Below are 22,264 nucleotides of genomic sequence, written 5' to 3' on the forward strand. Positions count from 1 at the left end.
AAACACTCCATCATATAATTAAATTCATTTTCCCCTTTATATTTTTAATAAAAAAGTATATAATAAAATTGAAAGTAGCATCTGCTTCTATAATATCAATGGTTTAATCAATGAGCTTTAATTCAATGAGCTTTAATTCACTGAAGTCGTCTCCAAAATTGTGAAAAAAAATATAATTAAAGGTTCAATTTAAAAAAAAAAACATTTTTAAGATGAGATTTATTTATAATTCTCTTTGCTATAATAAGATTTACATTACTTCTTGCAATTAAAAATCATAAATTTTATTAGCTGGATAGCACATTATTCACTGTCCTAAAGCACCAGAAGGAAAAGGACCTATGAACCATGTGCATATCTATTATTACATGAAGAAAAATAAGAGTAATTTTAAAAATAGTAATAAATCTATATATATTTATGTAAAGCAAGAAAGTATTCCTTAGAGTCGATCATGTGGTATTCTTTTTCATGATATTGCCACGTGATTAATACGTGATAGAATCTAACACGCAATATTTTCTTTTATGGTATTGCCAAGTAGCTAATGCATAGCATTCCCCTTCATAGTATTATCACGTGACTAATACGTGAAATTTTCTTTCATAGTATTAACACGTGACATCTTTATTATATGTAAGTTATAAATTATTTAATAGTTATTTTATTAATATTATAATAAGTAGTCATTATTATAAGGTAACTTACAATATATATATATATATATATATATATATATATATATATATATATATAATGAAATCTTTATTAAAAAGTTTTGAGAGATAAAAATAATAAAAATAAAATTTAAAATAATTAATAAAAACTTTTAAAATATTACATTATTTTTATATATTAAAATTGAACAAAAATATATAAATTAAAATTATTAATAGCTACGTGCATTAGTATGAGCAATTCCCTAGTTCTAATACTATAGCATATCCAAAATGGACTAATTAAATAATTCTTGGCAAAGAGTAATAGGAAATTATACAATTATCAACACACAAAACGAGAGATGATGAGTTAACGCAATCCTGGTTTAATCCCTTCCAATTCAAGGATAATTAAGAAAAATGATGAGTTACTTGTGCTATTCCATCTTCAAATTCCAGACTAAATCAGATTCCTGCAAAATAGAGCATGATTTGTTCGAACATTTTCCCATACCTTTGGTGAAGGAGGTCCATTGTCTGAAATCTGAATGTGTTCACAGATCGCAGAATTTAATGAAGGATGCTTTCCTTGTTTAATATGTACCCAAGCGCTTGCTGTAACAAAGAATTCTAGAGCCATTGCTGCACAAACATAAGGCTATTCTATGTTCAATATGCTTTGCTGTTTGAACTGGCAACACATTCTTAAACTCACTGATGTAAGATAATAAAACTCTCATATTTTTTACATTTCCTTATATTATAAAAAACCATTTTCTGAAAGTTCATGTTTAATGTAATAACAGGTTTGGTCGGAATCCTAAAGAATCGGGAGTAAAGAGGCAGTTTATGTTATAATCTTCTACATTGGTTGCTGAAAACGGGGCAGGACAAATTGAGAGCAAAAGGCAAAAGCAATTTTATATTGTCATAAATGAAATTTTGTACAAAGCACTGCAGAAAGAGGAAAATTTTCCTTTCATTGACAGTGATCATTGATTGTTTAAGGGAAGCAAAAGGGTAAACTTCCGCCGCAAAAGCGACCAATATGACAATACATTTTGCAATGATGCAACAAAGCATGACAGGAAATTTCATATGAATTCAGCAATATATAAAATTCACCAGAGTCCTGATATACTATTTGATCGATCATAGGGTAATCTTGATGAGAAGAGATGATGCTAGGATGACTTGTTATTTTTAATTTCTTTGGTCAGGCCTTGAGCTTGTTGGCCCTAGAGATTGGAGAAGCAAAACTCAAAAGCTTTAGTAACTGTGTAGAAATAAAATTAACCTTTTGCCAGTCCTTCAATTGCTCTGCACAAAACAAGGAAAAATGTCTGTTAATGTCATGAGAGATTGGACTCCATTGTAAAAGAGTGTCCCTTGTCTGCTCCGTAAGTCCAGTTTCTGAAAGTTAAATAGTAACTAAGTTGCACAGAATGAAATACCTGGACCTGAACCTGTTTTCCACCCTTTAGGGCCATTATTCGGGATCATGTAAAATATTTCTGCAAATTAATATGAACACAAGTGATAAAATCAGATACAGAAGCTATGTTATTCTGATTGCATATATTGCATTATTGAAATATAAATTGAAAGTTGAGAAAGCAAACAATTGTTAAACATTTTTCTGTTCCACTTTTTACATGTCAGCCTGTCAGGAAGTACCTGGATTAAGCAGCACAAGCTTTAAAACCTTAATTCTTCCTCTTCCTTATCACTATCTAAACTGAGACATTAAAGAAATAAATTAAAAAGTAAAATAAAGAAAATAAGCATGCATCATGAAAATTGATAATATATCTTAAGTTCTTTCAAAATTGATTTACCTTTATAACAATTGAATATCACTTCTGGAATGCAGGCTAATTCTGGCCAGTGCTGCCCTTTACCCTTCTGGCACCTTTGTTGAAGCAGAGGGCACTGGTGGATATGCAATTGCAGAAGAGAGGGAGGCAGGCCATTCTTTGGAAAGTAGGCAAGCTTAGGGCATCTCTCAATCCTCAAATATTCAAGTGACGTGAGGCTTCGGAAACCTTTGTTAGAAAGGTATATCAGGTCTTGCAATCCTTCAATGGTAAGGCTGGTAAGAGAGGTAGGCAACTTCATATCTATCTCATCCTGTGGAAAGGACACCACACCAGGACATCTGCCTGCAATACTGAGGTTCTGGAGAGAAGTGAGCCTGTGCAAACCCCAATTAAACAGAGGGGTATAGATCTCGACCTTATGAATACAAAGTGATGTCAAGTTGGTGGGGAAGCCTTCTTCTGGAAAGGATGCAATGCCTGGGCAATTCTTTATAGTCAATTCTGGGAGAGACATGAGATTGTGCATGTTATCAGGAAGGGCCGCAAGTTTGTCACAGGATTCAACTATAAGTTTTTTCAGATGGGCGGTGGGCAACCCTCCCTGAGGGAAAGAAGCAGCACTTGGACATTTCTTTATAGTGAATTCTTGAAGAGATGTGAGATTGTACATGTTATCAGGAAGGGCCTCGAGTTTCTCGCAGTCCTCAACTCTAAGGCTTTTCAAATGAACTGTAGGCAACCCTCCTTGCGGGAAAGAAACAATACTTGGACAGTGAACTATTGAAATGTGGTGGAGATTGGTGAGCATGTGCAAGTTCTCGGGTAAGGATTTAAGATAAGGAAGATATCCAATTTCAATAGATTCAAGAGATGTGTTGTTGTTGAACCTTTCAATTATTGACTCTAAAATTGCACCTACTCTTCCACTGTCAAATATGGAATAGTTGATAACCAGATGTTTGAGGGAAGCAGGTAACTCCCCTAAGAATGTAAGAGAGCGGCAGCCACCAATTTTCAAATGCTGAAGATTAGGAGAGTTAGTGTTGCAGCTGATACTTCCCTCATCTGTAACCCTAGAAGATGAACAAGCCTCTCCCACATCCAGCAGCCTCTGCAACTTGTGGCAACGACTTATCTCTAGCCTTTCTAGAGTTGGAGGTAGCTGGTGTCTTCCAATAGAAATCAGAGATTCACAACTAAAAATTTTCAACTCCTTAAGACACAAACTGCTGTAAATCACTGCATCCGGCAAAGAAATAAGTTTTGGGCAGCATTCAATATATAGCTTTCTCAGAGACTTAAAGCTGTGAAGCCATGGCTGTAGTTTCTCAAGGCTTTTACAACCTCTTAATTCCAAAATTTTAATTTCACAATCAACAACACCCTTTCGCAACAACTCTTCATTTTCAGCGATGCCCTTTTGCGAAAACTCTTCATTTTCAAATAGCACCCAATGTGGAAGAGAGGGATGTGGGTAATCGTAATCTGAAACATAAGAACCAACAACAGTCAACTTTTGTACCTTTCTTAGGTTTTGAAAAAACTCATTCAATGGAAATAAAAATGATTCTACATCACGAATTATCATGAGGTTTGCCGAGCTTAAGCCTCCACCCAAATTAACCTTTCTGCAACCATAGATTACCAAGTGATATATCACCGGAAGGCTTTGAAATGAAACCACCAATTGCGTACATTGTCTAATCTCAAGCTTTTGCAATGAAGGCAAATGGCTGGGTAATTTTCCGAACAGTTTGGGACACCTAACAATGGAAAGCTCACGTAGATGAGAGAATTCATATCCACAAAAATTCCACTCTTCCCATTCACTCATCCAGTAGAAGTGCAGAGTCTCAAGAGCTGGAAAAGGATTTGAGTTACTCATACTCTCCCCATAAAACTCACGACCAACTGCTTTTACATTGGGAAGCCCTTTGATAAACAAGTCCTTGAGAGAGCAAAGCAGCCCAAGTTGAGGCAAGGTTGTGCATTTTGTGCAATTCCACAACTTTAGGTGCACCAGATTACAAAATAAAGGATCCCCAACCCATGATGGGAATTCGGTACCACCATAACCCCTTACAGTGAGCTCTTTCAAATTTCCATGTGGTTTCATCTTCTCTAGTACAACTCTATCATGACTTGCATTTCGTGTATTTCGAAATCCCCATTTCATCACCACCTTGTCTATTCTCTCCTTGTCCATTAAGATGGCTCCCACTACATTTGAAGCATTAGTCAGATTCTCCAAACTTGAAATGCGGAGTGCCCCTTGAAGAAATTTTAAATTCATCAAAGCTGTTATACTGACTTTATTACCTTTCCCTACAACAAAATCAGACAATGTACAAACACTTTTCAATTCTTCTATTCCCAATGGCATCCCTTCAACAAATGTGTGTCGCATATCAAGATGTCGCAGGTTGATCAGATTCTGTATTTTTGAAGGCAATTTCTTGAGACACTCGCATCTTTTCAGTAGCATAGTTTGTAAGTTGCAAAGAGAGGTTGTTGTCTCAGGTAATGTTCTAATAGGGGTGTATGAAAGGTCAAGATACCTAAGATGCTTCAAGTCACCTATTGAATCTGGCAGCTCAGTGATATTATAATGATTGAAGGACAGAACCCTTAAGCATGGCAACTTTGATAACAAATAAGAAGGAATGCAATTTGCTAAGTAGCACTTTCGATAGCTTAGCGATAAGGGTAGAAAAGTTCGCATATGCTTCATCTTTTTAAACGGCTCAAATCTTTCACAGCGATCAAAGATGGCAGGAATGTAAGAAGAGTGGCGAGCTTTTTCTTGCATTCTTGCAGTAAATTCATCCTCCAATCTAAAATAAGTATTTCCAGCAACCACTCGAGCTAGATCATTCACGAGGTCATGCATTACAAATCCACTAGTGCTTGAAGCTTGAAAAAGCGATCTAGAACATAGGTCTTGAAAATACTCTTCACCCACATCCTCCATAAGCTGATCGTCTCGTTGCTCAATTAAACCTTCTGCCATCCATAGAAGCGCTAGTTGCTTCTTTCCAAACACATAATCCTTGGGAAATATTGCACAATAAGCGAAACATCTCTTTAAATGTGAAGGGAGGTGATAGTAACTTAATCTTAACACAGGAAGAATGTCATTGTTGTCACCTTGCAAATACCAGATTTTGCTATTCATTACATTTTCCCAATCCTCCCTTGGTTTTGAGCGTAGAAGGCCACCCAAAGTCCTTGCTGCCAAAGGCAAGCCACAACACTTGTTTATGACTTTTTCGCGAATGACTTGCAAATTTGGATCAGCAACTGGAACACTTCGGCTATGAAAAGCATGGTCAAGAAACAATGACCAGCAATCTTCATTTGAAATACAATTCAAATTGTAAGATTGAATTGTTTTCATCATTCGTGCAATAGACATATCACGTGTTGTCACAATCACTGTACTTCCTGGAGCTCCATACACAAGTGGAGAACACAGAGTGTTCCAATCATCAAAATTATTGTTCCAGATATCATCCAAAACAATCAAAAACTTCTTTCCTGCTAGCCACTGATGCAGTTGGAGTTGAACTTGATTGAGCTCCTTTAGATCACAAGACTGCAAAGTGATTGACTCAAGAATGCTCTTTGTTATTCTCAAAATGTCAAACTCATCAGACACACAAACCCACGCTTTTAGATGAAAATTTTGTTGTGATAACTCGTCATTGTAGACAAGCCGGGCAAGTGTTGTTTTACCCACCCCACCCATCCCAACAATGGGTATTACTCCAACTTTCACATCACTAGCTTCAATGCTCGAAATCAAATCAATTATCTTTCTTTTATCTTCGTCTCTGCCATACACTCTAGGTTCATGTTGAACGCAAGTACTGGGTGGTCGCACACATACCTTGCTAAAGGTAGAGGACGTCCCTCCAACTCGTTTTATCAAATCCAAGTCGTTTTGCTGGTCTACCATCTCCTGAAATCTAGTGGTGATCTTCTTCATCTTGGACATCATCTTTGAATTGAACATGACAGCTAGCGGATTGATGGTTGTCCCAACAGCATGAGAGATTTTCCCGAGTTTACTTGAGCTGGCTTGAGATTCTTCCTTCAGTTGGCGTTGCAAAATTTCAGTGGCAAACTCATCCAAGATGTCCTCTACATCATAAGCCAAATCCCTGAGGTCCTCCAGCCACGTCTTCACCGACTTTTTAGTCAGCTGCTTCTCCTGTGCATCTTCAAGCACATCATGAATGTCGGTCAACGTTTTCTTCCACTTGTTAATATTGGCGAAGACTTCCTTTTCACTAGGAAACTTGGGCAGTTTAGAGAAGGCAATGTTTCCAATCTTCTCAAAAAGTAAGCGGATAAAAGCTGATACAGCAGCTGTTTCAATGGCGGCAGTCATGGTTTCTTAGCTGAAACAGAGCAGTCAAGGAAAGAAGAGTATAAAACTCTGGCTTGGAAAACAGAACGATGTTGCTGCAGAAAAGGAAAATTAGAACAGAGGGAGAGAGAAAGAGAGAAAAGGCGATAGTGCAGTCTAATGGGATAGAAGAGATTGATCAGGAAACGTTCATTATCAATGGAACTCATGACAAAGATGGATTAATAGTAGACTTCCCCAACATAGTGGTCCAAAAACAAGAAGGAAATTGATTAGAAAGTGCCTTTTTTAACAGGACTTGGACTTTCATCAAATGTGAATGAGAGAAAAACAAAGAGAGAGATGAAAATACTTATACAGGCACAGAAGAGATGTATAGTTATCTCTTGGACAGCTCACAACACTTGCTTTTAATGGGATAGAAGAGGTTGATCAGGAAACGTTCATTATCAATGGAACTCATGACTAAGATGGATTAATCTTAGACTTCCCCAACATGGTGGTCCAAAAACAAGGAGAAGGAGATTGATTAGAAAATGCCTTTTTTAGCAGGACTTGGACTTTCATCAAATCTGAATGAGAGAAAAACAAAGAGAGAGATGAAAATACTTATACACGCACAGAAGAGATGTGTAGTTATTTCTTGGACAGCTCACAAAACTTGCTTTTCTTGTTTTTTCTAACATCATTTTCTTCTCATGTTAGATAGACGGAATTATTAGGATAAACAGTGTAACAATTAATTATATAATTTTATATAATTTATTTTATTATTTTTTATATTTATCAATTTATTTTCTGCAAGAATTATCATCATCTCACTGCACTAAGGAAAGAGAAAGAGATCAAATCAAATCTGTGTAATTCTTCAGCTATGAACCCTAGATGAGTGAGTCGGTCTCTGATTGTTTCTTGCAGATAAATACCTCTTACTGCAGATGCAAGATGGCTAATTAACAATTAAGGTTGAAATAAAGCCAATGCCTTTAGTTATTCCCCGATCAACGACGTCCAATCACAAATAAACTAGCTAAGTCATTTCAAACAAAAACTTCTTGCAGAAAAACTCACCTGACCCATAAGTAAATGGCTGGGCAATTTGGACGAAGGAAGAGGGATGGGCAGCTAATTATGGTTTCTTACCTCCTCAAGTTCAATTACAGCACCCTGTCTCGATGATGGCTTCAAATTTGTGGACGATCAGCTACAATGACGAAGAAAATTAATGGTAAACGACAGCAAATGCAAACTGAGGGAGAACATACCCGATCGATGACAATGGCTTCGAAGCGGAGAAGACAATGAATGGTAATAGAGAACGATGGCATTCGCTAATAGGCTTTTTGGTGTTGCCATGCATTCAGGATGGGCCCCGGTCCGCTTTTAAATTAGAATCAGATTGAAACTGAAATGGTCTAAATTTCGAATTGAAATTCAACTGAAATTGGCATGAATCTAATTGTGGCCGTCTCTTCCTAAATCAAACCAGAACTGTTTGGTCTGGTTTAATTTTCAATGAAATTGGTTTTTTTAAAATGAAATAATCTATCATTAAATTTAATTACACTGATTTAAATTAATATTCAATTGAAATTAAAATTAAAATCGAGATAAAAAAGATTGTGTTGTTTGATTCTGAATCCTTTAAACCATTAAATCAAAATCACTGATTTCAATACGAAATCAACAGTTTCAACCCCAAATCAGCCTGAATCGAATTGGGGACCAGGTCTACTTGAATGTCATTGATAAGAGATTGAAGTAAAGCACTGAAGATCAGGGATTAAAAATTTTTCCAAATCTCAGTTCCCAGTCTTTTAAGGCCAGAAAGCAGTCTTTTATTTTTCGATTATTTTTTCAAAATTTTATGTATAAAAATGGCTGATGTTATATGGATATTCCACGTTAGTATTTTAAATAATTTAAAAACTGAATTATCAAAATTAAAGATTTTCAATAAAATGGAGATAAGATTGTGCATATGTGTAAAAAATTAATTTGATCAGAAAATTCTTGTCTAAATAAGATTATAATAAATTAAAAATACAAACTCAATGTATTTAATAGGTTCATCTTGGGTCCTGTGATATCACCCTCTTTTTGAGTAGGAAAAAGAGCTTGGACAGAGAGAAAAACAGAGGAGGACACAGGCAGGGGAGCAAAAGAACATTAAGGAAGCTGCAGAGAAGAGAAGGATTTTATGCTTTGAACAGAGCACAGCTTATAACTGAGTTGGTAAATAATTCATCTAATTTTAACTCTTTAATGCGTATTGGATTTTTCAATGATGGGTCCATTGGATTTTTCAATGATGGGTCGATGTGTCTGCCAAAGTTCCAGAAAAAGTGATAGGTAGACCAAGTACTTGCTGGAGTTATTGAACAAAGAATTTTAGAGCCATTGCTGGACCAACATGAGATACTAAACTGTCTCATATTTGTTAATTTTCCCATTTTCTAAAATGTCATTTTTCTGAAGTTCATGTTTTGAACACCATTATGATATAATCTTCAATATTGGTCGCTGAAAATGGAGCAAGACAAATTCAGAGCAAAAGCACTGCAGAAAGGGGAAAATTTTCCTTTCTATGACTGATCATCGAGTGTTGAAGAGAAGCAAAAGGGTAAACTTCTGCAAGTGACCAATATGATAGTACATTTTGCAGTGATGCAACAGAACAAGACAGAAAAAATCTTGTGAACGCAGCAATATATACAATTCACCAGAGTCTTGATATGGTACTTTTTGCTCGATGAAAGGGGGATATTGATGAGAAGATATGATGCCAGGATGACTTGTTATTTTTAGTTCTTTGGTCAGGCCTTGAGCTTCTTGGCCTTGGAGATTGGAGAATCAAAACTTAAAAGCTATCTTAGTTGTGTAGAAATGAATAACGTTTTTCCAGTCCTTCAATTGGTCTACACAAAACAAAGGAAAATGTCTGTTAATGATCGTGAAAGATTGGACTCCATTGTAAATGAGTGTTCCTTTTTCTGCTCCGTGAGTCCAGTGTCTCAAAATTAAATAGTAACTAAGTTGCATAGAATGAAATAACTGGGTCATATGGGTTAGACATGAAACTGTTTTCCACTCTTTACAGCCATTATTCGGATTCATGTAAAATGTTTCTGCAAATAAATATGAACATAGGTGATAAAATCAGATGCAGAAGCTATGTTTCTGACTTCCATATATGACATTATTGAAATATAAATTGGAAGTTGAGAAAGCAAACAATTGTCAACATTTTTCCATTTCACTTTTTTATGTCAGCCTGTCAGGAGATACCTGGATTAAGCTCAAGCTTTCAAACCCCAATTCTCCCTCTTCACTGCCACTATATAAATCTGCAGACGTTAAAGAAATAAATTAAAAAGAAAAAATAAAGAAAAGAAGCATGCATCATGAAAATAGATAATCTAGCTCGAGTTCTTTCAAAATTGATTTTCTTGTGTACTATTCAAATTCCACAAATGGAATGCGGTCTAATTCTGACAACTGTTGCTTTTTACCCTTCTGGTACCTTTGTTCAAGTAGAGGGCAGCAGTAGATATACAATTCCAGAAGAAAGGGAGGCAGACCATACTTTGGAAAGGAGACAAGCTTAAGGCATCTCTCGATCGTCAGACATTCAAGTGAGGCAAGGCTTTGAAAACCTTTGTTAGAAAGGTATTTCAGATCTTCGAATCCTTCGAGACTGTAAGGCTGGTGAGACAGGTAGGCAAATTCATATCTATCTCATCCTGTGGAAAGGACACCACACCAGGACATCTGCCAGTAATACCGAGCTTCTTGAGAGAGGTGAGCCTGTGCAAACCCCAATTAAACAGAGCAGTGCAGATCTCGACGTTTTTGATAATACAAAGTGAAGTCAGGTTGGTGGGGAAACCTTCTTCTGGAAAGGATATAATGCCTGGGCGATTCTTCATTGTCAATTCTTGAAGGGATGTGAGATAGTGCATGTTATTAGGAAGGGTCTCGAGTTTCTCACATGATTCAACTTCAAGTGTTTCTAGATTGATGGGCAACCCTCCCTGAGGGAAAGAGACAAAACTTGCGCAATTAATTATCATCAATGTTTGAAGAGATGTGAGATTGCGCACGTTATCAGGAAGGGTCTCGAGTTTCTCGCAGTCTTCAACTGTGACACTTTTCAGATGGATGATGGGCAATCCTCCTTGAGGGAAAGAAATGAGATGTGGACATTGACATATCCAAATATGGTGGAGATTGGAGAGCATGTGCAAGTTCTCTGGTAAAGAATTAAGATTTTGAAGATATGTGATTTCAATAGATTCAAGAGATGTGTTGTTGTCCAACCTTTCAGCTATTGACTCTAACCTTGTACCTTGTCCAACTGCACCAATTATGGGATACATGACAACCATATGTGTGATAACCAGACGTTTAAGGGAAGCAGGTAACTCTCCTAAGAATGTAAGAGAGTTACAGTCATCAATTATCAAACATTGGAGATTAGATGCGTTAGTGTCACAGCTGATACTCTCCTCCTCCTTATTCCTGGAACAGGAACAAGTCCCTCCCTCATCCAGCAGCCTCTGCAATTTGTAGCAACGAATAATCTCTAACCTTTTTAGTGTTGAAGGTAGCTGTTGTCTTCCAATGGAAATCAGAGTCTCACATCTCTGAATTTCAACTCTTCAAGATATAAACTGCTGTAAATCACCGCATCTGGCAAAGAAACAATTCTTAGGCAGCTTGCAATAAATAGCTTTCTCAAAGACTTAAGGTTTAAAAGCCATTGCCGTAGCTTCTCGAGCCTTTCACGATCAGTTAATCGTGGAATCTCAATTTCACTTTCAGACATGCACTTTTGCAGCAACTCTTCATTTTCATCCACCATATGTGGAAAATCCTCCAAACCATTGTGGTGGATCATACAGATGATCCTCACCAAAACTCAACATTTTTAACTTCCTTGACACTTGCATGAACTCTTCTAGTGGAAATGAAAACGAAACTCCAGAAACTGTCATGTAGTTCAGTGAGCTAAAGCCTACACCCATTTCCACTTCTCTGCGTCCCTTGATTACCAATTTAGAGATCAGCGGAAGGCTTTGAAATGAAACCACCAATTGCCAACATTCTCTGATCGTAAGCATTTTCATTTTAGGCAGATAGCTGGGCAATTTTCCCAGTAGTTTCAGACATTTAACAACAGAAAGCTCACGCAACTAAGGGAATTCAAACCCACAAATATTCTAGTCTTCCCATTCATCCATATCCTTGAAGTGCAGAGTCTCTGTTGTTTTAAAGTACCAGAAGCAAGAAAATTGACTAGGAAAAGTCTAATTTTCATTGAACTTCAACTTCAAATAAATACAAAGTGCAGCAGAACTAAATTCCAAAATAAAATGCTAAAAATGTGCAACAACCATAACAACTATTTTCATAACAGAAAAATAAAACAAATTACCTAAAGACCAGGACTCAACTTTAACTAAAAAAAAAAAAGCAATAAGCTCCTGAGACATAGCAACATCTCCTCCTGGATTAGAAGCTGCAAACTTCCAACTTTTCTTTGAGAAATTCAAATCTGTTAACTTGAAATGATTTAGTAAAAATGTCTGCCACCTGGTTTTCTGTTTTGCCGTAAACTAACATCACTTCACCATTTTTCTGCACTTCTCTCAAGAAATAAAACTTGATATTAAAATGCTTAGTTCTTCCATGAAACACTGGATTTTGAGATATAGCTATGGTAGCTTATGTCATAAATAAGCCTTTTTTTCTCATTTTCTTTTTTTTTTCTTCTCTACTTCTTTTCAATTTAATTTTTAGTAATATTTATTCATATTTTATGTCATATTAATTATTTACTTAACTGGACAAGTCGGCCAAAAATCACCAGCGAAATGACCAAAATACCCTCCGTTTGACTTAACGGGTCAAAATTGTCTGTACCGATTGAAAAATTTTTCTAAATATTTTATTGGCGTTCTAATGCCATAGGAACCTCAATGACCCTTCTCTGGAGTCTTAAAAATTATTTTATGAATTTTTCCCCAGGTCTAGGGCTCCTAGTTGTGAGAACTGCAACTTCCCTCTGGGTTACCCATCGCTTGGACACCGGCTCATTTGATTTAGTTGTATTTTATTTCTAAAATTTTTACTAAATTTTTCTTATTAATATTTGAGTTAATTATGATTCCTCACTTTAGTTTAAATATTTTTCCGAACGTTTTAGCTGTCCGGACCGACACCGGTCACCGGGAGGGTGTTACAATTCGAATCTCCTACACACACATAAAGTATTAAAGAGAAATATTAAATAACAGTAAAATAAAATGATTTTTAATATATATATACACGCATAGGAATGCGCAGGGACGCACGCATAGAAGAGAAGCCAACAAATATATATATACACACACACACACAAGAATGCACAGGGACATGTATATATATATATATATACACACACACACACAAGAATGCACAAGAATGCACAGGGACGCACGCATAGAAACCAACAAATATATATATATAGGAATGAACAAGGGGACGAATTCGGTGGACAGAATTCAATGAACAGGGGGACAAAGGTTTATATATATATATATATATATATATATAATCTAAATTGAAGGTTATTATCTCACAGTAATCATGGTCAACCCAATTCAATACCAAAAATCAAAGGAAAAATAAATAAATTTCTAGAGTAGTTATAACAAATCGAGGAAAGAAAATAAAATCAAATTCACCCATTATTAAATAAGGAATGAGAATTTTTACTTTGAAAACAGAATCGAATGTGGTACATAGGGAAGTAAAAATTTAGGGATTCTATGTTGAGAGTATTTGATAGAAAAAAAAAGTGACAAACAGGTTTTTATAGCAAAGTTTAGCAGAAGAGATGATTAGGGTATATATATATTTAAAGAGTTCTATTAGGTTTAGAATGGAAATAGAGTTATTATTGAACTGGGTTGTTCAGATTGTAGATATATATTTAATTTCAAAAATAATATATATATCTAAAAATAAATAAGCAGACCATCTAATAAAATATATATTTTTTTATAAATATATTAAATTATTATTAGCTAATTAAAATAAAATAATAATAAATAATAAATGTATATGAATTTTCACAATACATGACATTATTGAGATATAAATTGGAAGTTGAAAAAGCAAACAATTGTTAACATTTTTCTGTTCCATTTTTATCACTATATGCAACGTTAAAGAAATAAATAAAAAAAGAAAAATAAAGAAAGAAGCATAGATCATGAAAATACATAATCTAGCTTGAGTTCTTTCAGATTATTATCTGTAATTTTCACCTTTGGAATGCGGGCTAATTCTAGCAACTCTTGCCCTTTACACTTCAGGCACTTCTGCTCAAGTTGAGGGCAGTTGTAGATATACAAGCTCAAAAGAGAGGAAGGCAGGCCATTCTTTGGAAAGGAGGCAAGTTTAGGGCAACTCTTGATCACCAGATATTCAAGTGACGTGAGGCTTTGAAAACCCTTGCTGGAAAGGTATTTTAGGTCTTGGAATCCTTCAATGGTAAGGCTGGTAAGAGAGTTAGACAATTTCGTATCTACCTCATCTTGTGGAAAGGACACGATACCAGGACATCCACCTGCAACACTGAGATTCTCCAGAGAGGTCAGCCTGTGCAAACCCCAATTAAACAAAGGGGTACAAATCTCGACCTCATAAATAGAAAGCGATTTCAGGTTGGTGGGGAAACCTTCTTCTGGAAAGGACATGATGCCAGGGCAATCTTGCATAGCCAAAACTTCAAGAGAAGTGAGATTGTGCATGTTATCAGGAAGGGCCTCAAGTTTCTCACAGGATTCAACTATAATTTTTTTCAGATGAGTGGTGGGCAACCCTCCCTGAGGGAAAGAAACAACATTGGGACAATTCGTTATGGTTAATTCTTGAAGAGATGTGAGATTGTGCATACTATCAGGAAGGGCCTCGAGTTTCTCACAGCAATGTATCCAAATGCGGAGGAGATTGGTGAGCATGTGCAGGTTCTCGGGTAAGGATTTAAGATAAGGAGCACCTACGATTTCAATAGATTCAAGAGATGTATTGTTGTCAAACCTTTCAGCTATTGACTCTAACTTTACACTTACGTTGTCATGTATGTTACAATTGAAAGCCAGAACTTTAAGAGAAGCAGGTAACGCCCCTAAGAAAGTAACAGAGGGGCACCAATCAATTCGCAAGTGCTGGAGATTAGATGAGTTAGCATCGCAGCTGATACTCTCCTTATCAGTAAACCTAGAAGAGGAACAAGCCTCTCTCACATCCAGCAGCCTCTGCAATCCGTGGCAGCTAAGTATCTCTAGTCTTCTTAGAGTTGTGGGTAGCTGGTGTCTTCCAATGGAAATTAGAGAATCACACTCAAAAATTTTCAACTCCTCAAGACACAAACTTTTATAAATCACTGCATCTGGCAAAGAAATAAGTCTCGGGCAGTTTTCAATAGATAGCTTTCTCAGAGACTTAAAGCTATGAATCCATGGCGGTAGTTTCTCAAGCCCTTCACAACAACAAAATTCCAAAATTTTAATTCCACTATCAGCGACGCCCTTATGCAACAACTTACCATGTTTAGCGATGCCTTCAAAAAGCACCCATTTTGGACAAGAGAGAGGATAGAAAGAATTATTACCAACAGTCAAGCTTTTCAACTTTCTTAAGCCTTGCATCAACTCTTTCGGTCGAAATAAAAATGATTCTACTTTACTAACCATCAAGAAGTTTGCTGCGCTAAAACCTCTACCTAATTCAACCTTTCTGCATCCTTGGATTTCGAAGTGAGATATGATAGGAAGGTTTTGAAATGAAACCACCAATCCATAACATTCTCTAATCTCAAGCGTTTGCAATGAAGGCAGATGGCTGGGTAATTTTCCTAACAGCTCGGGACAATTAACAATGGAAAGCTCGCGCAGAAGACGGAATTCACACCCACAAATATTCCACTCTTTCCATTCTTTCATGTCCTCAAAGCGTAGAGTCTCAAGAGCTGGAAAAGGATTTGAACTGCTCATACTCTCCCCACAAAACTCACAATCAACCACTTTTACATTGGGAAACCCTATGATAACCAAGTCCTTGAGAGATGAAAGCAGCCCAAGTTGAGGCAAGGTTGTGCAGTTGCAATTTTTCAACTCTAGGTATACTAGATTTCGAAATAAAGGATCCCCTACCCACGAAGGAAATTGAATACCACCATAATCAATTATGGTGAGTTTTTCCAAACTTTCATGAGGTTTCATCTTCTCAAGTACAACTCTATCTTCGTTTGGAACAGAAACCGATCTACTTGCCAAATAAGAACTTCCCATGCCATCTCCAGATCATCTATTCTCCCCTTGTCCAATAAAATGGTTCCTCTTACATTTGAAGCATTAGCCACATTATCCAACCTTGAAATGCGGAGTGCCCCTCGAAGAAACTTTAAATTCACCAAAGCTGTTATACCCACTTCATTACCTTCCCCCACAACAAAATTAGACAACGTCCGAAGACTTCTCAATTTTTCCATTCCCTGCTGCATCACTTTAACAGATGTGTCTTGGATATCAAGATGACGTAGGTTGATCAGATTTTGCATTTCTGATGGCAATTTCTCTAGATCCCGACAGCCTTTCAGCAGCATAGTTTGTAAATTACATAGAGAGGTTGTTCTCTCAGGTAAAGTTACAATACAAGTGTATGAAAGGTCGAGATACCTTAGATGCTTCAAGTCACCTATTGAATCTGGTAGCTTAGTGATTTTATAATGATTGAAGGACAGAACCCTTAAGAATCGTAACTTTGAAAACAAATAAGAAGGAATGCAATTTGCTAAGCAGATATTCATATCACCAGCTAGTGATAGGGGCAGGAAGGTTCGCATATGCTTCATGGTTTCAAATGGCTCAAATCTTTCACAGCGATCAAACCTGCAGGGGATGTAAGAAGAGTGGCGAGCTTTTTCTTGCTTACTTGACTTTTCCTCCAATCTGAAATATGTATCTCCAGCAACCACTTGTGCTAGATCGTTCACCAGGTCATGCATTACGAATCCACCAGTGCTTGAAGATTGAAAAAGTGATCTGGAAAATAGATCTTGAAAATACTCTTCACCCACATCCTCCATATGTTGATCATCTCGTTGCTCAATTAAACCTTCTGCCATCCACAGAAGGACTAATTGCTTCTTTTCAAAAGCATAATCCTTGGGAAGTATTGCACAATAAGCGAAACATCTCTTTAAATGCGAAGGGAGATGATAGTAACTTAATCTTAACAAAGAAAGAATGTTGTTGCCGTCACCTTGTGAATTCCAAATTTCGCTGTTCATTACTTCTTCCCAATGCTCCTGCGGTTTTGAGCGTAGAAGGCCTCCCAAAGTCCTTGCTGCCAATGGCAAGCCACCGCACTTGTTTATGACCTTTTCACGGATGACTTCCACTTTTGGATCTGCAACACTTCCACTATCAAAAGCATGGTCAAGAAACAATTTCCAGCAATCTTCATCTGAAATACAATTCAAATTGTGATATTGAATTGTTTTCATCATCCGTGCAATATCTTCATCACGTGTTGTTACGATGACTCTACTTCCTGGAGCTCCATGCATAAGTGGCGAACGCAGGGTGTTCCAATCATCATAATTTTTGTTCCAAACATCATCTAAAACAATCAAAAACTTCCTTCCTGCTAATTGCTCATGTAGTCGGAGTTGAACTTGATTAAGCTCATTTAGATCGCACAACTTCTTTGTGATTGACTCAAGAATGCTCTTTGTTATTCTCAAAATGTCGAAATCATCAGACACACAAACCCATTCTCTTAGATTAAATTGTTGTTGTAATGACTCATCACTGTAGACAAGCCGGGCGAGTGTTGTTTTACCCACCCCACCCATCCCAACTATGGGTATTACTATAACGTTCTTATCACTTGCATCATTGCTTAAAATCAAATGACGTATCTTCCTTTTATCTTCATCTCTGCCATACACTTCAGGTTCATGAGCCAAACATGTACTGGGTGGTCGCACACATACCTTGCTAGAGGAGGTCCGTCCAACATTTCTCTTTATCAATTCGAAGTCCTTTTGCTGGTCGACGATCGTCTGAAATCTGGTAGTGACCTCCTTCATCTTGGACACCATTGTTGGATTGAACATCAGTTTCCGAAACTTACTTGAACCAGCTTCAGTTTCTCCCTTCAACTGGCGTTGCAAAGATTCGGTTTGATACTCGTCCAAAATGTCTTCCACATCGTAAGCCAAATCTTTGAGCTTGTCCAGCCACATCTTCACCAAAGGGTTAGACAACTGCTTCTCCTCTGCATCTTCAAGCACAGATTGGATCCCCATCAAAATTTCCTCCAACTTTCTAATGTCAGCAAGTACTTGATCTTCACGAGCGAACTTCAGAATCTCAGGGCATTCAATCTTCTCAAACAGGGACTGAAAGAATGACGATAGAGCAGACTCGCCAATCAAAGACATGACCTGCCCAATAAGAGACATGATTCTTTCTGAAAACAAGGAATCTATGAAAGAGGTGGAGATAGAGAAATGGAAGGGTTTGAGGAGGGTGGATTCAAAAGGGGTGCTTCTGTGCTCAGTCAGAAAGACGGAACGGAATGGGACCCAAGAGAGAGCAGTAATCACGGAGGGAAAAAGATTTCAGAGAGAGAAAGAGAGATGCTTCACAGGGAAGGAAACTTGAAGTTGAGAGAGAGAGAGAGAGAGAGAGAGAGAGAGAGAGGGGGAGGTGGCTGGTTAAACTGTTTGTAACTTGGAAAGAAGCAAGAAAACTCAATTAGGCCAGTTTAGTTTAACCGTTAGTACAATCGTAATTGGTAGTCGTTAACTGATAGCCATTAATGTTAGTTGATAATCGATAATTATAGTTATTTTATGTTAAGTATTTAATAAAATTATATGTGAAATAATTAATAAAGATATATATCATATAATTTATTTTATTATTTAAATAAATATAAATTTATAAATTTATTACATTATATTATTTATTTTATTATTAAATTAAATATATAATTATTAAATTAATTTATTATATTATTTAAATAAATATATAATTATTAATCTTTTATATTATATCATTTGTTTTATTATTGAAATAAGAAAATAATTATTTTTAAGATAATTAAATAATTTTAAAAATATAGATAAAATAATAAAATAATTATTATTGTTAATATAAAAATTTAAAATTAATTTTAAGTTTTTAGATATAAATAAATATTTTATATTTTATTTTATTAATAAAAAATATTTTAATAAAATTGGAATACGTTAATTAAAATGTTAAAATTATAAATAAAAAAAAATAAAAATATTAATAATATTAATTTTTAAGTTAAATAAAAAAATAATATAGTCAAAATAAAACCAAATCAGCTATCAGCTGATGAAAAACAGCTCTAAAAATAGAGCTAAAATAGAGCTGATACAAACTGCAGCTGATGGGTATCATATCAGTTGCCCATCAGCTATCAGCTCTACTTTTTTAAGCTTATCAAACACTATAATTTACCTGTTTGGGTGTCTATCAACTATCAGTTGTACCCAACAAGTAAACCAAATACCTCCTTACTTTCTATCCTATTTTGCCTGTAAGCTGTGAATAATTTTTCGATTCCTTTGAACAGTTTGGTCTTTGTGTTGCAATGACTAGGGTTGTTGTTCCATTTTGATTCGGTTTGAAATTTAATTAAAAATTGAAATTGAATTAAAATTTTGATATAATTTTGATTTGGTATGATTCTCGGTTCTTCGATTTTAATTTAGTTCGGTATGGTTCTGATTCGATTCTCAATTCTTAAAATAATTTTATGTAATTATTTTTTTAAAAATTTATTTTTAAATTAGCATTGAATTAGATTATTAATACATAATATATCATATAATATATTTTTTAATTATATAATATTTAATTGAAAGGTACATATATAATTTGAAATTAAATATATTATATAATATAATAATATAAATATACTATTATATTATATAATATATATTTTAACTATTTATTAATTATATAATATTTAATATATATATATATATATAATTGAGAATAATAAAATAATTTAATGTTTCTATAATTAAAATTATTAAAAAAATATATATATAATATAATATTATGTTGTATTTAATTTATAATTATATATACATATATAAATATATATATAATTATATTAAAAGTATATAATACATCTAAAAAGCATAGAAAAATATATGTATAAATTCGATTCCCGATTTGATACAGTTTTGGTTTGGTTTAGGTACAGTTCTAGTTCGGTTCTTAATAAAAAATTAGAACCAAACTAAAATATAAAAATAATTTTAGTTTGATATGATTTCCATCGATTCGGTTCAATTGTTCGGGTCGATTCAATTTCCCCAAATAACCGTGCACAGTTATAGTAATGATAGTGTCATAAACTTGAATAATGACAGTTTGGAAGCTGATGAGAAAACCAAACCACATTTTTTTTTTCATTTTTTCCAAAATTCAAATGTGCATCTCTTCTTTGTTTGTTTAAATAATAATAATAACAACTATAATAATAATAATACTAACTCTTTATAGTCTTTAATTGGTTTCTACTCTTTCTCCAAGTAATCAAATGTCGATTCTCAAACTATTTTGAATTTCTTTTCATGGGATTCACACGGTTTGCAAAAGCTGATAGAACAGTCATTTCAATGGTGGCAGTCATGGTTTCTTGGCTGAAACGGGGCACTTAAGGGAAAAAAGAGTAGAATACTCTGCTTTGGAAAACAGAACAAAGGTGCTGCAGAAAAAGAAAATTAGAAGAGAATATGGATCTTGAGAGAGAGAGAGAGAGAGAGAGAGAGAGGTGCAGTTCTTTCTTGGAAAGAAGTAATTTTGCTTAATTTTTCTTCAGCCCTTCCTTTTCTTTTTCTTTTCCTTCTACCTGCTTTTCCTTATTTTTTAAATTCTTTTTTTTTATAAATATTTTTTAAAATTTGAATCCAATTTTTCTCCTAAAAAGAATTAACATTTGTGTTTTTTATATATGTAATTAGCTTCAATTGTTACTTAAATATAATATTACTGAATTTCATTAGTTAATTAACATTTATGAAAATCCTAGTAAAAAAGTTTTGAAAAATTTATAATTTAGTCTCTAAATTTTGATACTAATCACTATAAAAAATGTTAAATTTAACGGTAAAAATTTTTACTACCTAATATATAAAATTTATCATCATAAATTTATGATAACAATATACAAATTACTATATGTTGTTACTATAAAATTACGGTCTTAGATATTTTACAATAAATTCATGGTTATTACAAAAAAAAAAAATTATTAGTAGTAAAAATTATTCCTACAAAATATTTTCACTGATAAAATCAGTTGTTGCCATATCTGTTTTTATATACGATTAGCAATAATTATTTATATTGCTATTGTATATTAATTTTATAAACAATAAAATTAATATTACTGTAAAATTTTATAAAATTAATGTTACTGCAGAGTTTTTACTTCTACTTGTAACATTTGTTATAATGAATTATTATTTAGTTGCTCTAAAGAATTGTAATGATGGATTCTCAACCTTGAATGATGACATTTTGGAAGGTGATGAGAAGTTCAGTGGCAGTGGAGTCCACAATTCCAGGAAGTCGAAAGGGATTTTTCCTCTTGTATATTAACCAAGTCAATTATCGATCATTGCAAAATTGAAAAATGGTTTCTTTTTGCTAGCCACTCATACTTTTTGCTCTGAAAAGAATTGTAATGGTGGTTTCCTAACCTTGAATAATGATATTTTGAAAGCTGATGAGAAATTCCTGTCCACAATTCCAAGAAGTTCAAAGGAAATTTCCCCCAGTACTAATTAGACAATTATAATTCAATTTATGCTGTTCTCTATTATAGATTTTATATAAATCTATAATTTATGCCAAGCAAGGGACAAAGATGTTATAATTTTATTGTTTTCTTCTGCTCCTCTCAATATTTATTTGACATTAATTTAATATATTTAATCATAAAAATTTTTAAATAATTAAATTATTTTTATAATAATGTTTAAAATAATATTTTTAAATAATTTTGAATTGTAATATTTAACAGTCTCTTAATTTTGAATAAGAAAATCACATATGTAAATAAGTTTCTTTTGTGATTATCAATATATCTCTTGGACTCTTTTCCTATGTCAGTAGCATGGTAAAATGGGGATTTTTTTTTTCCTATTATTTCAGTTTAATTAGTTTAATTTTATGATTGAAATAATTTAATTTTAAATATTCACAAATAATAATTTTTAATTTAATTTGACAATTTTTATGAATTATTATAAATTAATATAATTTTAATATAATAAATTATGATAATATATAATCGAGTTT

The 22,264-nt window shown here is 34.4% G+C and overlaps 4 protein-coding genes across 5 annotated transcripts; all 4 read right to left on the minus strand.

The window, feature by feature from the left end:
* Nucleotides 1-1,554: 1,554 nt before the first annotated feature.
* LOC110670572 (putative disease resistance RPP13-like protein 1) lies at nucleotides 1,555-8,159 on the minus strand. Of its 2 annotated transcripts, none has more exons than XM_021832660.2 (4): nucleotides 2,498-8,159; nucleotides 2,337-2,392; nucleotides 2,114-2,173; nucleotides 1,555-1,979 (listed from the first exon to the last, which is right to left on the minus strand). In XM_021832660.2, the coding sequence occupies exons 1-2, from the start codon at nucleotides 6,870-6,872 to the stop codon at nucleotides 2,358-2,360; spliced, it is 4,410 nt and encodes a 1,469-aa protein (XP_021688352.2). In that variant the 5' UTR covers nucleotides 6,873-8,159; the 3' UTR covers nucleotides 1,555-1,979; nucleotides 2,114-2,173; nucleotides 2,337-2,357. The 2 variants fall into 2 exon arrangements, with proteins under 2 accessions (XP_021688352.2, XP_021688353.2); XM_021832661.2 differs by having other exon boundaries at nucleotides 2,337-2,397.
* Nucleotides 8,160-8,939: 780 nt separating this feature from the next.
* LOC131173200 (putative disease resistance protein At3g14460) lies at nucleotides 8,940-12,128 on the minus strand. Its single transcript, XM_058135177.1, has 2 exons — nucleotides 10,140-12,128; nucleotides 8,940-9,769 (listed from the first exon to the last, which is right to left on the minus strand). The coding sequence occupies exon 1, from the start codon at nucleotides 11,237-11,239 to the stop codon at nucleotides 10,526-10,528; it is 714 nt and encodes a 237-aa protein (XP_057991160.1). The 5' UTR covers nucleotides 11,240-12,128; the 3' UTR covers nucleotides 8,940-9,769; nucleotides 10,140-10,525.
* A 1,979-nt stretch (nucleotides 12,129-14,107) lies between these two features.
* LOC110670553 (putative disease resistance protein At3g14460) lies at nucleotides 14,108-15,895 on the minus strand. The gene has a single exon (XM_058134177.1). The coding sequence runs from the start codon at nucleotides 15,893-15,895 to the stop codon at nucleotides 14,108-14,110; it is 1,788 nt and encodes a 595-aa protein (XP_057990160.1).
* Nucleotides 15,896-15,969: 74 nt separating this feature from the next.
* LOC110670587 (putative disease resistance RPP13-like protein 1) lies at nucleotides 15,970-18,625 on the minus strand. The gene has a single exon (XM_021832681.2). It carries the CDS (start codon nucleotides 18,370-18,372, stop codon nucleotides 16,120-16,122), a length of 2,253 nt encoding a protein of 750 aa, XP_021688373.2. The 5' UTR covers nucleotides 18,373-18,625; the 3' UTR covers nucleotides 15,970-16,119.
* Between the last annotated feature and the right edge of the window lie 3,639 nt (nucleotides 18,626-22,264).

This window comes from Hevea brasiliensis, chromosome 14 (genome assembly GCF_030052815.1).
Source record: "Hevea brasiliensis isolate MT/VB/25A 57/8 chromosome 14, ASM3005281v1, whole genome shotgun sequence".
Taxonomy (NCBI): domain Eukaryota; kingdom Viridiplantae; phylum Streptophyta; class Magnoliopsida; order Malpighiales; family Euphorbiaceae; genus Hevea; species Hevea brasiliensis.

Bases quoted from the DNA above. Each gene is read 5' to 3' on its own strand.
- LOC110670572 (XM_021832660.2), bottom strand. From the start codon at position 6,872: ATGACTGCCGCCATTGAAACAGCTGCTGTATCAGCTTTTATCCGCTTA. The intron at 2,393-2,497 runs GTAAATCAATTT...GTCTCAGTTTAG, and splicing joins GATATTCAATTGTTATAAAG to ATAGTGATAAGGAAGAGGAA.
- LOC131173200 (XM_058135177.1), bottom strand. From the start codon at position 11,239: ATGGTTGTCATGTATCCCATAATTGGTGCAGTTGGACAAGGTACAAGG.
- LOC110670553 (XM_058134177.1), bottom strand. From the start codon at position 15,895: ATGAGCAGTTCAAATCCTTTTCCAGCTCTTGAGACTCTACGCTTTGAG.
- LOC110670587 (XM_021832681.2), bottom strand. From the start codon at position 18,372: ATGTCTCTTATTGGGCAGGTCATGTCTTTGATTGGCGAGTCTGCTCTA.